Source organism: Chroicocephalus ridibundus, chromosome 2 (assembly GCF_963924245.1).
Source record: "Chroicocephalus ridibundus chromosome 2, bChrRid1.1, whole genome shotgun sequence".
Taxonomy (NCBI): Eukaryota; Metazoa; Chordata; class Aves; order Charadriiformes; family Laridae; genus Chroicocephalus; species Chroicocephalus ridibundus.
This window is the reverse complement of record NC_086285.1, coordinates 115,736,408-115,754,597: the sequence shown is the minus strand read 5'-3', so window position 1 is coordinate 115,754,597 and position 18,190 is coordinate 115,736,408. Positions and strand designations below refer to the sequence as shown.

General features: G+C 38.3%; 1 protein-coding gene across 5 annotated transcripts in view; it reads right to left on the bottom strand.

Annotated features, from left to right (window-relative positions):
* DLGAP1 (DLG associated protein 1) overlaps window positions 1-18,190 on the bottom strand; it is a 423,778-nt gene that overhangs the window by 130,801 nt on the left and 274,787 nt on the right. For 3 of the 5 annotated variants that reach the window (XM_063326618.1, XM_063326617.1, XM_063326619.1), the window contains 2 exons: window positions 15,129-16,154; window positions 828-1,042 (listed from right to left, as the gene is read on the bottom strand). In XM_063326618.1, the coding sequence (XP_063182688.1) occupies window positions 828-1,042; window positions 15,129-16,082 (1,169 nt within the window). In that variant the 5' untranslated portion in view covers window positions 16,083-16,154. Of the gene's footprint in view, window positions 1-827; window positions 1,043-14,186; window positions 14,420-15,128; window positions 16,155-18,190 lie in introns of those variants that run through there. The other 2 variants (XM_063326621.1, XM_063326620.1) reach the window with 2 other exon arrangements.

Genomic DNA, 18,190 nt, shown 5'->3' with positions numbered 1-18,190 from the left:
GGTTATTTTTGGTTCAGTGAACTATGATTCACTATTACAGCAACGGATTTTGCAGAAGACAGACAGAAACAATTGTTGATTTAAATCCACACTATTTTCTTTTGTGGATATAATCTATTTTCTTGCTTTAGGGGACCTCTCTATTTTAGAATCATTTAAAATAAAACATTAATACCAAAATTGCCCATTTGTGCACCTTTCATGAGAATTTGCGTGTCTCTCTTAAAAGGCCCGAATAAAAGAAAAACACAGAGTTACATTAAAAAAAACATAAATTCATCATTCCTCTTGACTAAAGCTTTCATAAGCGATTAAAAAAAATTCAGTTTCGGTTATATCTCTCCACAAAATACAGTGCCATTCTGAGTGAACTAAAGAGTGGAAACCATGGATTTGTCTATTTTCAAACAGTCATTGTTCTTTTTAATTAAATGTCAGATGCTCTCCGATGAGTTGCAAAGACTAGCTTAGGGCTAATTTCACATGTTGAGTACATATAAATACACAATTATGCAAAGCTTTCACAGGTCAAAGCTACAACTGAGCAAAGTATTTAAAGTATAGACCTATTGTATATTCCTGAATACTCACCTAACACTAACAGGTTGAAATACTTTGCAAATTCAAAGCGCAGGCAGCAGGGCCCCTTTTCAGAATAACATTGACATACATTCCCAAATCTACTCTTGTTCAGAAAAAAACCAACCAAAAATAAGCATGATCAAGCACACTTGTTTAAATACTTAACTGGTACCTAGAGGTAAAGAGTAGAAACAAATAGGAACAGAAACTGGAGCTCTATATGATGTAGTAAAAGATGGACTTACTTGAGGGTGGTGAGCTCTGTAAGGGATGGCTGGGTGGCCTTGAGATAGCTCTCTCTCCGTGCAGCAATCTTTGGAGATGGCTTCGGACTTGTGTCTGAATCTCCACTGTCATCATCCCCCATGGCTTTGATGTAACTGCCACTACGCATTCTTCGGCAGGGAATCTCATCATCTTTCCCTCGTGGAGTGTATCCAGTCCATTCATCTTGAGGAACCTGAAGTGATAAACACAATTCTCTTATTAGTACGCTCTTCCCTGATGCAATTGCACAGCAAGATTTGACTGTGCTAAACCATAACAGAGCCGTAACAAAAACTCTCATGGCCAAGGGCCCATCCTTAATCCCATTTGACCATGGTTTGCTGTTTGCAACGAAGGCCTGCTTTTCCCCCTGCATGGTCACAAGAACCTCTGGATCTGTTTGTTATTTTCCACTGTTTATCTGGGAATTTTATAGCAAACATAGAATCATAGAATTGTTAGGGTTGGAAGGGACCTTAGAGATCATCTAGTTCCAACCCACCTGCCATGAGAGTCTCAGTTAAGTCTAATACTGATCTGGATAAATCTGGTTTTTGGTGGTTTTTCATTCAAAGCATTTCCAAACCAGATCAGGGTATTTTTGGTTCAGCTCAACATACTGAACCCCTTTGGGGAGGCACAAAAAATGAAATACAAATTCTTATATCACAATCTTTTCAGACAGAGTGTGCATATCACTAGAATGATATGATAGGATAGGATGATATAGGAATCACAAGGATGATTTTGGTTCAAGATACATTTCAAATTAGTGGAGCTATGTACTAATCATCACAAAAGTAGGTTTGCAAGTGTGAAATTATACTACTATTGCTTCTATAGCATAATTAGCGCCAATGAACACCTGCCAGCTTGCAGGGATCCTCCTTTTGAATTATGTTAGTCTGAGTCATACAACTCTTTATTCCTTTCTTTTTTTTCCTTTTTATTGATGTGCATTATTTCTCTTGATCTGAAGTAAGTGCTCTCTGTTCTTTGCATTGGAAATCTGGAACACCGGGAATGTGCATTCACGAGATTTTGGGACAGCAGAGGACAAGGGCACATTGCTCTTGCCCACCCATCCTCTCCCTTCCTCTGCTCTCGTGGCTTCTGACCTTTGTAAACCAACACCCTTAACAGCGGAAACAACATGCAGTGGAGCAGGGTCCTTGAAAGAACTGTCCTGAAGTTATTTAGCAGAAACCCCATTTTTATAGTAAAGGTGAAACTGCAAAAGGGCTTTTTAGTTAAACATATTTCATGTTAGATTTAAATAAAGTAGTTGTGAAATTTTAGTTTGCTGCTTTTCTGATTATTCTTAGTGAATCAACTCTATAAAGCAAGCTCTGGCGACAATGCTGAGAGACCTTTACAAGCCAAATCTGGGTTGCTGAAATTTGTTCTACAGCTTATGAATTATCTACAAGGATAATCACCGAGTGTCTCTTTTCTATGAAAAGTTTGTTCTTCAACAACATTTAACTTCTGCTGAGTATTTTGTGTATCTGTTGCTTCCCAAACTTCAGCCAGCGCATTTACGTGCCAAACTGAAACACTGGACTGTTAGCTAACAGCTTAGCTGTTGATCCCCACTAGAAACATAAGCCTAAATCCAAAATCTGCAAGGCCTTTCAAATGCTACTGTCAATGTAGGTCAAATTTTTATGGCATTTTATCAGTCTATGCTGCTATAAACTGCAATCCAAAACCCACTGTGCTACACAAAGGAACAGAGATATTTAATGGAACTGAGCATTCATGGGCTTATTACTAATTATAATTAATCAACCCAACTATTCATAAGCCATGCTATGCTTTGTTTCTTGCTGATTTCAGGCCCAAGGCCTCGCCAACTTTCTTCCTTCATTGACTCTTCTTTTCCTGCTACTGACATTATGATTTTGGGCTTTCCTTGAACTTCCAGGCTCAAATAAGTTTTCCTCTTGTGCTCAGTCTAAGCTCTCTATTTTCTCACAGGTCTCTCTTGGTCAAGTCTGGCCTTGATAAATTCACTTGGAGCTTTAATATTTTCCTCAGAGGACTCAAGATTTAATCCTGGAAGTGTACTCTAGCTTGTATCTTTATCAAAATTTCTTCTTATGACAGTCTTCCTTCTGAGGACACAGACTTCCTTTTCAGTTGCTCCATGTTTTATTTAACCAATTCTTAACCTTATGCCTTTTTAAAGTAAATTTCCATGTTTTCTATAAATATCCTTTAGTTACTCTACTTCTGTGAAACATTTAAATTCTTATCTTCCAGCAGCATTCCTTCCTTAAGGCAGGAATATATTTCAAAGTCCAGTTTTCTTATTGAACAATGGCATGCAGAATTGTGTAGCTATAGGAAGTAATTGAATAAATACACTTAAAACCACTTAAAATATTCTTCTAGAAAAGGGTGAGAGTTTAACTAAGAACTGCAGTATTACAGACTGAGAGTACCGAGTGCTAACAGAACCCACTGGAGGAACTGGATTGATATACAGCTCCGATATGTTTGCACATAAAATAAATAAATAAATAATAAAAAAGCAATGTTTCAATTCTGTGACTTCTAAGTTTATGCCTAGACCCCAGATCTGGAAAGTTGATGCTTTCATGATTTGTACACATTTGTAAAGTGCAAATGAAAGTAATACTTGTAATAGTGATTTTGATTCTGATTTTTGACGTACAAGAGTACAGAGCATTTTACAACCCTCCTCCAGCAACTTATGACAGACAAAGCATAATATTTTTTTCAGGTATTATTCTTGCATTGGTTCTAGATCTACAGCATCATCAAACAGCGAAAATACAATCTGTATTCACACCACCCCTCACAAACATTTTGGAACCTACAGCTCCTGCTCATCAAATGTTAAACCTTGACTTTTCAAATCACTCATGTACAAAAAAGAAGTCAACACAGGTTTAGTAAAATCAAGCTCTGCTGACATTTTGATGACATACTTGCACTTCAGTCAGAAGTTTTAAACCTGTAATAGTGTATTTCCAATCAGTTTTCAGGCAGATATTTGATATCTAAGTCAGAGTATGTAGAGAATCTGTGAATTCTCAGAGGACATGCACTTTAATCTGTTTAATATTTCATTCATTATGCTTTAGTTAAAGTTCTTTGCTTTCTCTCATTATAATAAATTAGTGAATTAATCTTTAATGCACTAAACAAAATATGTTAGTATAATGTTAATGTTGGTGACTTTAACAGAGAAAAAGTCAGGGGCGTTAAAGCTACAATGCTCATAGAGCACCCATAATTCAGGCAAGCTGAACACTTGTAGTTTTATTAAATAAAAGACATACTGTTAAATTTAATGCTGTAGTTTATAGGTGCAATGCGAGTGATGAGATATAGTTGCTGTGGGCACCATAACTCTGGAATTCTTGAGTTCTGTCATCAGTAACCCCATACATAAGTACAATACCTTTTATCCCAAAGCTTCTCAAAATGATTTAGATATGGTAGGCCGAGTTTTGAAAGCTGGTTGCAATGAATTTATCACAAAAATTCCTATTTACACATGCAAACACCGTGTACCGCGATGAGCTTTGAGTGCATTGCTCTAGCCCCACGATTTGCATGATGCGGTCGAGACGAAGGAAGTGTCCAGGCGGTGCTCTGCTCACCCAGTGAAGTGAGCAACCACTGAAAAACAGCATGCAACCTTTTTAGTAGCTCTTCCACCTTTTCAACGCTCTGGTTGCAGGAAAAGAAAGCTGAGCTGTTCACACAGAGACCGGGGACAAAGCAGTCTCAGGGAGTGCCACGAACCCACTGGCTGGTTTGTGTATTGGGAGTTACCTGCATGCCCAAAACCAAAGGAAATGATACAAACGCAACCCAAGTTCCATTACCGTATTATGGGCTTAAGGGTAAACCCTGTATATGCCAAAGAGATAAGGATGGCTATGGGTAGGAAAAAAACCTCCAGATTTAGAGAACAGCCTAAAATATCAACCCTGATATGCTTCTAATTTCAATTAACACACTGAGGAAGTCAGAGTGTTTGTACAAACTATCTTGCCTGCCTAGACAGGCAAGGTTGCAGTAGAAGAATGTAATGGATATTTGATTTAAAGCTGTTTTAGTTAAACAGTTTGCACAGTTTTCTTGCAGATATTTAAGGCTAAGTGGTGTGGGTTTTTTTCTTCTTCTTTTTTTTTTTTTTTTTTTTCCCTTTTCAGTAAGATTTCAGTATTTAAGAGAATATTAGGGAAAGAAATCTGGGTCCAGTTCCCCTTTACCTTATTTCAGTTTCACAAGAGTCAGAAACCCTGATTTCAGAAGTCGGAATAGGAGAAAACGGTAAGACATCGCGTAACTGGTAGAGAGCACTTGCAGGGTAAAGAAACACTTTAGAAGTAGTAGATTTTTGCTTTGGCTATTAACAGCTGTAACACCTTTTATGAAAGGATGTCAGAGCACTGTCTGTGTATTACTTGAGTAGGATAAACAACCCTTAAAGCTCAGCATTTCCTTTCATTGTGCCTGTTTTGCTGTTTACAAAATACAGGCAGATAAAATAATGTCGACATTTTAATACTTATGTGCCTACAGTCAAATACCTCAAGCAATACCTACTGAAAGAAGTGACCTGATTTTCAGAGTGCTTTCTTTGGTGCCTAAAAGGAATGGCTGTAACAGCTCATAGCAGACAATGAAATATACTGTCACAATAAAGTTTTTCAAAGCATGGTAAAAATAGGAAAACATAAAGCCCTCTCAAAACTACAAAATGCAAAATGAAAATCGATCACGTTACTTCATGCATTCTGTTTCTATACATATGGCACTAAACATTCTGTAGTGTGTTTCCTGCTGTTGATCTGGAAAAACGCTGGGAAAACTGCCTATGAGAACCTCCAGCTCTTTTCTTTTTTTCACTCAGGAGGTCTGCACAAATTTTCCCACAGGCTCTTACTTTGTTTGAATGGCCAATATTACGGCAAGGTCACATACTGCACTGCACGCAAGTGCAAATGCACGGTATCTGCTGCCTTAGAGGATTAATGGCATTAAGACTGACATACCTGAGATAAAGCTGTTTCATGCTTTTAAGAAAATCGTACTATCCAATTATCTTGGCAATACCATTTTTTCAGTATCAGAATATCAAGCAGGAACATCACTTGCATGATTGTTTTTACTCTCATGAAAAAGGGGGAAGAGCTAAACTCAGATCTAACAATGAACATCATTGTTTTTATTAAAATAGAACTACTGTTATTCACACTATTGAAGCAATAGGGATCCTGGAAACATTTCTTTCTGCAAACGATCTTTAAAATCACGTACAATTCTTTCTTCACAAGGCTAAAAATCAAGAGTGCGCTTTACTTACACAAAAAGCGCAGTGAAACACAACACCATCATTACTTGAAAATACAGAGAAAATATTCAGCAAAGGCCTCTGAGCCAGGAAACCTCCTGAAACTTAAAACTTCAGCACACAGCTAGAAATAAAATGTTTGTTACAAGTATGAAAGCTAAGCTATAGCTTCTTTCTTCTGATGAAATGGCAGATATAAGACTCTTCTGTAAACAGAACAGACTATACAGATAACATACTGCCACCAGCCAACATCTTACCTGGATTCAGCTTCATTTAGTGCACAGATTACCTGTCCTGATCTTTAACTAAATTTATGTTGCTCTGGTAGTGTCCACACTTTGTCATTAGCCAAGCTGGCCTGACTGGTCAATTCCTTTAATGCATTTTTTTATATAAAGGAACTGGATTTTTCTAATGGATAGTCTAGATCCCCAAATAAAGAAGTTAAACAAACAGCTATACTGGCCCCCCAGTTTTCAAACATTCATTTCAAAAGCTCACACATAGTGGAATGTGAAATAAATCCAGCATGTAAGGACAATGGTAAAGAAAACATTTTTTATTCCATTTCTAAACAATAAAATCAGAAGAACTAAAATCCTTCTTTTCTGCCCCAAATTGTTATTAACTTACCTTACCGGATGAAATAGCAAACAGACTGTTTCTATAGCAAATTAAGTTCATTACTGATCTCTAGTTTGATTTGGTTTATTGCAGCTGAAATCATTAAAGCTTCTCCCCGTGCTTTGCCAAAGCAATGTGGGTGACTATAGAAGTAAACACAAGGACTGGAAGGAGTGGCTAACCATTGCTCACAGCAGTAGACTTGTAACTTTAGCTTTCTATTAGTATGCAAATACTTAATGAAATGAAATCACACAACTGAAGAACAATGCTTAATGACTGCTCAGAGCAGATTTTCAAACCCATGCAATTTGGTTTTCTTAGCTGTTATTATGCATCTTCTGCGTGCTGTTAAGGAAGTTTCAATTGCCATCTTCCACTTACTAAGTCTATTCCTAGCACTCATGAATATTGAATTAATCAGACCAATAAAGATGAGTAGCATTTCATTCTATCATTGTGCATGCGTTAAGAATCATTGAAGTATGCAAAAAAGAAGGAAGCCTTAGAAAGCTTAAAGAACAATATATGTTTAATAAGCCTCAGGAGTTTTCAAAAAGGCAGATAGGAAGGTTGCTTCTATTTAGGACAAATAACATGCTCAGTATCTGCAGCAACACTTGATTCAACTTGTACTATTTCAGTAATCAGGTTCTACTATAAATTCTTTTAATTTAGCTGACTTATCTCCATATTTTTTTACATGAAGAGCATTAACAGCCAAGACGAAGACCCTGTCCGAGATAGAACACTACTTCCTCGATCCTAAGTGCCCTCACCTTGCATCGAACCTGAATAAGCAGTGTGAAGAATCGCAATCTTTCCTTCACATAACAGTAGTTTGGAAAGTCTTCTAAAAGAATATGAATCCTCATAGACTAAATCAATAAAAAAAATTCTTCAAGCACTGCTCCAGTTTATAATTTTCATTCATCAAAAGGTGCCTTGACCACTAGCTTGTCAATCTGATTCACGTCCTGTTTTATGAAGTGTGTCTCCTACACAAAACCACCATGTCTTGATTCCAGATAAGTCTTCTCCTCCTGCTTTACGCATAAAAATCCAACTAACCATGAAGAGGGCCACGTGGATACAATGATTCCAGCCAAGGGCCTTGCAAGTTTGTCACCCCCAAACACATTCTGCAGAAAGGAAGCCAAACGGCAACTACCACATCTATTAGCTGAAGGAAACATAACTGAAGGTCATATAGCAAGACTCTTGTCCAGGACCTCAAACTAAAACTGCTTCAGTGATACTCATGGATGATATTCTCTCTGTGGCAGAGGGCAGACATTCATTCTCATCTTTCTCAATACCCTTGAAGCTTGCAGTGCAGTTGGCTAAAATGAGATACAGCTCCTTGCCCAAGTAAGGACAACACAATGACTGTTAACATGAATACCAGTCCTGGAAAGCAATGGAGATGTTCTTCATGGAGAAATGTTCTTTCACTTCTAGATACCTTCTTTTGGGGTGAATCAGTTCTTTCCCTAATCACTTCAGCACCTGCATACAGTGACTAGCTGGCATCAAATGCCAGTGCTCTTGAATGAGATGTCATTTTACGTTTCTTTCACTACACATGACCACAAGCCCACTATCAAGCAGCCAGCAGGAAACTGGCTTGTGAATGGAGAACGTGTAGCTGAATCTGTATCCTTGGAAGAAAACAGATGTGGCGGGGAGAGCATTTTGAGAAACAGCCCTTATGCTGTTTCTGTTGGCTGACTGTAACTGGATAATCTCTGGTGCTTTGCTAATGTTGTGCTTTCGCAGGCAGCAGCTGTAAGTAATGCAGTTAAGCTACCATCTCCAGCTGCCTATTAGCTTCTGTCGCATTTTAGTGGACAGTGGACAGACTTTGCTGAAACTTCCACAATGCTTTCTTTTGGATTACAGCAATGAAATACACCTGTGTAAGAAGCTTTCGTTTGGTTCCAAGGAAATTTTCCTGGTTTCAGAACATCATAGTGTGTCTTCTCAGCGACTCCAAACTGTCACCTCTGCTCTACAGCAGAGTCCCACTGGATATCAAATCAAGGTCATGGTCTTGACTCTCATCTGCTGGGAACAGAATTGCTAGAGACCAGGAAATCTCAAAGATTTCCTAACAAACTGATTAACAGGCTGGGGTTATGTCAGTAAAGCAAAATTAGACACAAACTTATTTGCACAAAAGAGTCTTTGAGACAAGTCAAAGACTGTCTGTGGAAGCCCTGGACCATCAGAACTGTCACAGTGCCTTATCCAACTGCATGGCACATTGCTCAGCCTCTGGTGAGAGAAATACACATCTCTCAGAAGTCCAAACAAGACAGTCCATTGCACAGGCTCGGGGTAGGAGGATGAAAGGATAAACAATATACAACAGATTCAGGTTCTTGGTGCTTAATTCACTAGTGACAGCAGCTCAGATGTGCAACAAGCACAGCGCAGGAGCATTTGTAAGGCAAAAGAGGAACTGTGGCGAGCTGCCCCCAGCTCAAAACACTCTTCTGTCACTGTAGTATTTCTCCCCTCAAGATCTGTACTATCAATTCCATTCTGGAAACAAAAAAAACCCCCATAACTGGATGTAGGGGAAATATTCCTTATTACTTTGCACTGACTGAGGAAAACATATCACCTCTCAGTGGTTTTTTCCCCACCTACTTTGCACGTCTCCACAATAAGAGTTAAGAATTTCAAACTCAGATGCAGATTGAAATGATCCTCTTTGCTGGACTTGGTTTGTCTTGAAGATTTTTGTGGTTTTTTTTTTTTTTCCAGTGAAATTACTGAAAACAATAAGATTAAGACACTCCAGATATTTAAGTCTACAGAAAGGAGTCAGATCCAGGACTGAGTCAAATCTTAACCTTGAAGGAACTGACACAGATACCAAAAGCCAGCTATTATGTGCAGCCATAATTTTCATAAACATTTCTGACGTAACAGTACATGCAACGTAGTGTCACACAAGTACGCTGCTAAATCCTATATATGGTATGCTAGCAACACAAAATCGGGATCCAGCTGCCAGAATTACGTTCATTAAGCGGTGCGCTATTAGAGTATAAGGATGTTAACAGAATGAACCAACAGTAATTCAAATTAATCTAGAAAAAATAAGATAAGCGCTAGTATATTCAATACTAAGAAGTAACAGAATGGTGATAAAACTGAAGGACAGAAAATTATTACCGAAGGAACATGGGCAGATAAAATTGCAGCTAAAAGTGAAGCACTGACATTGCTGTAGAACAGCACTCTTGGTACTTAGGTGGCCCCCATTACTCCATTACTCACACACCAAAGGTCAGTCCAGGTTTTAATTAAATAAATGAGAACATAGCAGTTGTTAAGGTGAAATATGTGGCAAGATCAATCTCACCAACTCAGCCGACAATTTCTTTTTTTTTAAGGTAAATTAAAGGACGGGAAAGATGAAGAGGACAGCTATACTGAAATACTCTCCTACGTATTTGTCTTAATATAGCAAAGACATCTTGGGTAGGTTTACAGGTAGGCTAAATAACCAATATGTATGTTCAATGAAATTATTTGTTATTAATTTATTTTTTGTAATTAACCTATTTTGTGGGTTACTTATATTTTCCAAGTTCCCACAAATTCCCTAACTTTATTCACTATTCGTATTACCCATCTCACAATTTTAAAACTGAAATAAATTAGCTTTCTGTGAATGATATTTTTTCAGTTTTAATGTTCTTAGATACTAGTTTATTTTAAAATTCTTCAACATTTAAGAATTTCTAAACATTTTCACGATAATTCCATAACCTGGAAGCTGGCCTAGAATACATTATAACATCTGACATTTTATTTCACAATTGTTCAAATTGTTTCACTAGCTTTACCAAGAAGTATGTTTCATATGAACTCAGTAAAAACAATTGAAATTTATACCTCATATACTTCGTAGTTCTGACTGGAAAATTGAAGGGGAAATAATATAGGCTTCATTAATTTTCAATTTATAATGGAATAAGAGAACAAAAAGGCAGGTCTTCAGACATATGAGAAATGGAACATCAATATTAACGGATACTGAAATACAACATATATATATATATATACAAGGACATACTGAAAGATTAATTTGAATATGGTAGTTGCGACAGAAACAAACACCACGAATGAGGAAAAAGTAGAGATTAACTGAAAATGCAGATAGATTTGCATAGATAAGCCCAGTATAACAGATCTAGCATAAATTGCTGTGTCATAAGAATAAACGCTTTGTAATTTAACCTACCACGTTTAGAAATCATATGACAGATACTGGTCCTTATTAGCTCCCTGACCTAGGGTGATGCCCTCCGTTTGGCCATCCATGGACACAGGCAACAGAAAGAGGGAGCGGTATCTCCTAAGAAACTGTGGAAGTGCCTTGTCCTGAGACTGGAGACTTTAATTATGAGTTTCTTAACACTACACATTATAGAATAATGCACATTACAGACAACCTTCACACAGGAAACTGAGTACAGCACGAACCAGAGCCCTTTGCCACCAGAAAATGCTTATTACACCCAGAAACTTGGCTTATATTTTTTTATAGTATTTCTTACAGACTCCCACTAAGGACAAGCGATACAAATGGGGCATTTGGATGATACTGCACTTCAGTTTTCAGAAGTAAAATTTCCATCCTTAGCCCCAAATTTCTGACACAACTGACTTCAGTCTCATCAAATGGAATCAAAAGAAAACATATGACTGACCCACATAAGAAAAGAGGAATAATACAAAAAATGTCATCCTTTGTATTTTTGTTCATCTTTTAATGAATGGACCAAGGACAATGGGAATAGCAATTACAGGGAACACTGAATGGCAAAACTATAATCAGAGACAAACTCTGCAGTGTATTTGATACTCTATTAGCTTCAACAATCATGAATTCATAGAAAACAAGAGTGTCAAAAATATCTACCCATGTATTTAGACCCTATTGTTCACAGAAAAAGACTGCTGCTTACATTTCTTCTTCGACAGTTTTGCTTAATTTTAATTTTTCCAGAGGAGAAGCTAACAGAGAAGTAGAGGCTGTCCACTGCTTTATAAACTATTCTCTGAAGGTAGGGAAATCATTTTGAAGAAGAATTTTGAGAAAACACAAACAGTTCCTTCTCACCTTCCTTCAAATTAGTCCAACTGTAAACCCGGATCAAATAAAAGCACTTTCCTGAAGTAAGAAGGAGCTCAAAAAAAAGGACCTTATCTTTCTACTATCGATCTCCCGATTCTTGAAAGGAGGAATAGAGAGAAGAGAAAAATACAACTCCATTCCTGAGATGCAGGTGAGAGGAAAAGGTTTGCTGGACAGTCTTTAGACTAGTCTGGGAGCTAATGTCTCTTTCTGAAGATGCGCAGTGTTGAGCCAAGCCTCCCCTAGACCTCCAAGGACAGACACTGTGCCTCAGCAGCCGGGCTGGAAGTGGAGCCTGCCGGGGTAAAGAAAGACTGTGCAATGCAGCAGGACTCTGCACTCGATCCAAATTCCAAGTTATGAGAAATAAGCCCATCTGTAACACTAACTACTGCCAACTCCTTCCACAGAACGGTTATGTGGAAAATATCACACCAAGTGAGATAATTGTTTGTTATTTTCACTTTACACTGAGAATTCATCCAGATACTTTTGTGATAAAAGCCCTTACAAGTAAATGTGAAGTCAATGTCGTCTGTGATCTCTGATATACTCAGATCTATCAGGATAAAGAAAATTATCCTGAGTACCCTGAGTTGAAAAAAGTCACGTCTTCATTGAATTCAGATACTATCAGAAGAGTTTGCATGAAGAAAATAGTTGCCTCTTTCAAGGATCAGAGAATTTACGTCCTGCACCATAAACAACAGCTCAAATTACAAGTGAGTTGATAAAAGCATCTATTTAACATTTAAGGAGTTAAATAAAGCAACTAAGAAGCATCATAATAATGAAAATAAATTATCAGAGTTGTCCAGTATTGTCATGAATTTGCAGCTTTCATCTCATTTAATGCATTTCTAATTGTTCTAACATAGGACACCAGCCTTTTGGTACAATGATGAGAAGGTCACCAGGAAAATAACAGATATACTGAATACGTCTGCAGCCCACTAACGGAGTTACACTCTGCTGCTGTTAACATATATTTATATTGCAGGACAGCCAAAAGGCCTCAATACCATTGTGCAGGGCACCGTGGAAACACAAAAGGGAACAAAGACCAAGCCCTAAAGGGCTTGTAGTGTAAAAAGATAAGTGATATAGTGAAGAGAAAGGCAATGGGATGCATTCAAAGTAGACTGACTTTTTAATACCTATATCCATTTGTCATCCTTTCAAGCTGCCAACAGAGAAGAATAATCCTGACCTGCTTCCTCAAATCTACCCTACCCTATTTGAACATTATTTACAACGTTAATCAAAGCCTGGTTAAGATTTTCCTCTTTTTTTAAAAAAACAATTTCAAACCACTTATATTGCCTTGGCTTTTACAAACAAGCATACAATTAGCAAAAAATGAAACAAATTGAAATTAAAAGCAAAATAAAACTGCCAGCGAGGATGGGAAACACAGCGAGAATTTAGTTATTCTAAGTGAGAATGTAGTTATTCTAATTCCTGCCCTTGACAATTGTTGGACATATTTTCATACAGACACAGATAATGTCCTCTAATTCCACTTCAGGAGTCTATTCCTGTCAGTTAAACATTATCTAAAAGTCCCTATGGAGGTGTTCATTTAAAGCTGATGCTGGCACAGTTTTTCGCTCTTTTCTAGCCATCTGGTCACACACAGAATTGTCAGCTATTTTATCTAAACCTGAGAGGAAGACTGAAGGAGTAAACAAAAACATCAACAAAAGAAATCTCAGGGTCCAAAGTAACCACAACAATCAAGTCTAAAGTTATGATTTCTTCTCACTCAGAAAATTCAGACAAAAAAGACTAAATGCAAAAAAACCTCCTCAAAAGGTTGCAACCTGAGGCTATTTTGAACCCCCTCTCCCTCCCCTGTCCATACGTACAGCAGTAAACACACACCGAGCATCCATGTTGCCCCCTCTCCCCCCGCCCCACTCGCCTAACAATTAATAGAAAATACACAGACCCATTTCTTTACATTTAAAACTTAGAATCTCAGAGGCTGGCATTCAAAATTATTTTGCCTGCCGTTCAATAAAACCTTTTAAGATCAATTTTTAAACGCGGATGCCTCAGTCCTACGCTTTCACTGCGTACTGACTTAAACAGCAGAATGTGGAAGCTGACTTGTCTCATTAAAGCACCCATATGAGAAAACTCGCTACAGTTTCTATACAAATAGACAAGAGTCCCACTACATTAAAATGAAACCAAATCATCTCAGCAAACCTCTTTTTTCCTCATGGTCTTCTCTCTTCTCTGTGCAACGTTGTTCCATCTTACACACACACTCAGGTGTGCCATAAGTGCTTCGTTTAAAGTGCATAAAAGCTATCCACAGCTCTCCTAAGAACGAAACAGTTTTAATATTTTCTGATCCACGTTCCTGCCACAAACATTCACCGGCAGTATGATAGCTCCAAGAGCAGACATCTGATTCTTGACATTTAAAGATACAATACTGGTGAAAAATAGTGACGCTGTATTAACTGCAAACAGCTTGTGAGGGAGTAGGTGATGTACTCCTAAAATGTATAATCAGAACAAGCAATAATTTCAACCTTTTGATTTTTTATTTTTGACTCAAAGCCATGAAAAGAGGAATAGCCAGATAAACAAATCTGGACATGTTACAATAACTGTTTTATGAGAATTTATATTCTATGGCAAAAAGAAAAGTAGGTTGTTTTCCTGCTGGAGAAAGTATTAAGGTACCCCAAAGTTTCTCAAAAGGGTCTCAAAAGCTTTCATAATAAAATAAGCAGTAAATGAAGGCAAATCTTGAAATTACAGAAATCAAAGAATTTGTATCCTGGTAACATTCGGTTAATTGACATTGTAATGCTAAGTGCAAGCACTACAACATCAAGTTCCCTATACCCCTACTGTGACTGCCTTATAAATTCAAAAAGTACATAGAAAGGTCTTATTTTTCCCACATGAAAAAATTAAGCCTGTTCCAGTATGAACTGTTTCTTTGAAATACTGAATGCTGGGGGTAAAAAAAAAAGAAAAGAAAAAGATTTATTTTTAATTTCAGCAGCATTACCCCTTATTTGGTGACCAGTGACCTCTCAGGACAGTTGAAATATCAGAGAAAACCTCCATCCCCCACAAACACCTGAGACAAGGCAGAGCACAGTTAACAGCAATCAGTTCTCCACACTGTACCTGGAGGTACTGACATGACCGTTCCTGTTGACACGTCTCTGCCTTCACCACTGTCTGGTCCATGTTAACTGATGCTTTCTGGTAAACTTCACGGGCTCTGCTCACGGTTAATGTAGAGGACCAAGAGCTTTTCTTCATTAACTGGGAGTCCAAATTCACAGGCAGGTTTGCACAGGTAGAGCATTTGACATCATTATTGCTTCTGGATGACTTCACAGTATGTTCGCTAATAGTGTTATAGGCTTCCATAAAGTATTGGGAAGAAGAACGATCAGGGCATCTTCCCATGGTCATGACCCCACTGGGACCATGATAAATGCAAACATCATTGTCCAAGTTGTCATCTGAACTCCACCATCCTGATGCATTGGATCTGGGCTTACCTTCTGATCGCCTTTCTTTACTCTTGCTGCGCTTCCCATACCTCATCGTCTGCGACTCCTCTGGGCTCGGTTTGCCCCCGTTGACGCTCCCCTTGGATGGCCCCTCCAGTGAATGGGACTTGGTAAAGAGCTTTTGGACAGAATGAACGAGATGCCGGATCCTCCCTGGGCTGTCACTGCGGTGTTCCATGGCAGTCCGCTTGTACTGCAGAGTGTGGTAGCCATCCCGATTCAGAGGCAGCTGCCGCTCAAACTGGTCCAAAAGGTTGGCAGGAATGCGGTTGGTCTTGTTGGCAGTTCCGTGGGGAACCAGAGCACACTCATCCTTGAGTTCGTGATGGGAATTGTAATGTCTCCGGGGAAAAGTGCTGCTGGCAATCTGATCATTGTAGGGCACCATGCACTCTGCCTGAAAAGAGTTCCTTTGAGTGTAGTAAGGGTGGTCTGCAGGATGGGGGTCCACCGGGTTTAACAAATATGGCTTCCTGTCCGGGTGGTGTGGCAGACTGTCACACGGAGAGTCACAGGTAACCCCATGATGATGACTACGGCTGCTAGATAATCCCTTCATCGTTGATGTAAAGCAAGTCCCAAAGTCATCTAATACGTATGGCTATGCAATGGGCGGACGTCAGAGAAAGGCCTAAAAAAACGAAATACAACAGAAGCCATAAGATACTCGAGCTAAGAGAAAAAACAGCACGTGCACATTTACCATTCACTGTTTCTTATTGTAAAAATAACTGGAATAAACATTCTCTGAATCTTTTTATCACTTAAACTTTTCCATGTCCAACATAGTGATAGGGGATGCCTAAATAATACACAAGAAAAATTATCTTGTTCCACCAGCTGGAAAACAGATGCAAGAAAATTTTTCTGATATAAAATTCACTACTGTTCATGAGTCCACAGCAAGATAAGGATCACCACATATACTCTAGAACCTCAGTCCTGAAAACATTCGTGGACAGGGGCCTCCCAGGAGGTCTTAATTGCTCATCTGCATGTTTTCAGTGCCCAATAAGTGCATGAAAAAGATCATATCCTTAATGGAGTGCTTTCTGGGTTACATTGGGCCAAATGCAGAGTGTGGTGCAATTAATGGGAAACTTTTCTCTGTCTTCAGTGCACATCCGTTCATGAGTCAAATGCAGTTTTACTTGATCTCCATGTTGTCTGCCTAGACTGTAAGCATCTCAAGACAGTACCAAAACATTATTTCTGTTAGATCTCTTAAAATTAAGACTAAAACAATAATACATTACACTAACTCTGTCAAAATGAAGCCAAACTGTTTAATAACCTATATACTTGGGGTTGTTGCATTTACTGTTTACTCACCCCCTATTCACAAAAAAATATCTTATTCTGATAATGCATGGCCTGGTTTAATTTTCCATAAATTTTCAGAGTACTAAGCAGTGTTTAAATATCCCTACCTACTCCTTCTACACTTAGGGGAACTGGTACAGCCAAAACTTGTATGCTGCTGTAACAGTGTAAGGGATTTCAACACATAATAACAGATTGCAGTTATTAGCCCTGAAGTGACTCACAATGTTATAGACTATTGATTACAACAAGTTGAAAATGGAAATCTTCATTACAAGTGATATAATAACCACTCTGTTTGAGGCCAAAGGTCCTCATTTCAGCTCTCACCACTAGTAGAAGTCTGGATGCAACCGCTGCTGTAACCTCTGAGCTACTAATGTGTAAATTATGGGGTTTCAGATGTGGCAAAACATTCTCATGGTACTGTCTCAGCTCCTGATGGCCAGAGGACTCCTTAGAGGATGCCCTCTTATACCACGCACAACTGAAATGGGAGTCACTCAGCTACTTTATTCTTTTCCGGCATGGCTAATCACATAATACTTTTGGAAATGTCACCCTCAACATCTATCTTGGAGCATGGACAGTCATGCATAGCAAACAGTATTCCACTATGTTCCTTCAGTGTTCTCTCAGATAAAGTTCATGTTTTAACAGGTTGTAGACATTGTACCTACTGGCAAATTGGCAACAAAGAAGTTTTCTAAAATAGCACTAAGTTAATGTCAGTCTGGAAAAGCATGCTCTACATTTCATCAGAACATATTTTATATTTTCTTCTGAATCTGCGGTGAGCGAAAGAGGAGTGTTTTTCAATATGCTTCAAAGCGAGTGTGGATGTCCTGAGTTTCACTCCCCCACACTGGATCCCTGCAATGCAGAAAATGTTCCATTCTCAGGAGACCCTGAATTCCACAAAAAGAGTTTTCAAAATACCACAAAAGGCACTTGAAATATTCCAAACGGATGAGCTCACTGGCTTACCCGAAGAGGAGAATGGCCACAGGAACTTTTAAAAGCACAAAAATGATATATTCAGAGAGCTGGACTTGTCAGTTATACTGTAGTGACAATCCTTAGCACTTACGTCCATACCAACTTCTTTAAAAAAATGTAATCTATTAGACTGTGTAACAGAGAAAAACCAAAGGGATGTAGTAGTATACTGATAACTAAAATAATGGAAAATGTGACTTGACCGAGAATATCCTATCAAGAATACCACTAAAGGATAAAACAACCAAATAAAAATATTCCAACCTCTGGTATCTGTGAATATCTTTCACACTTTAAGGTTTGTGATAACAAGGCTTCAGCCAGTTAATTATTATTTAAATCCAT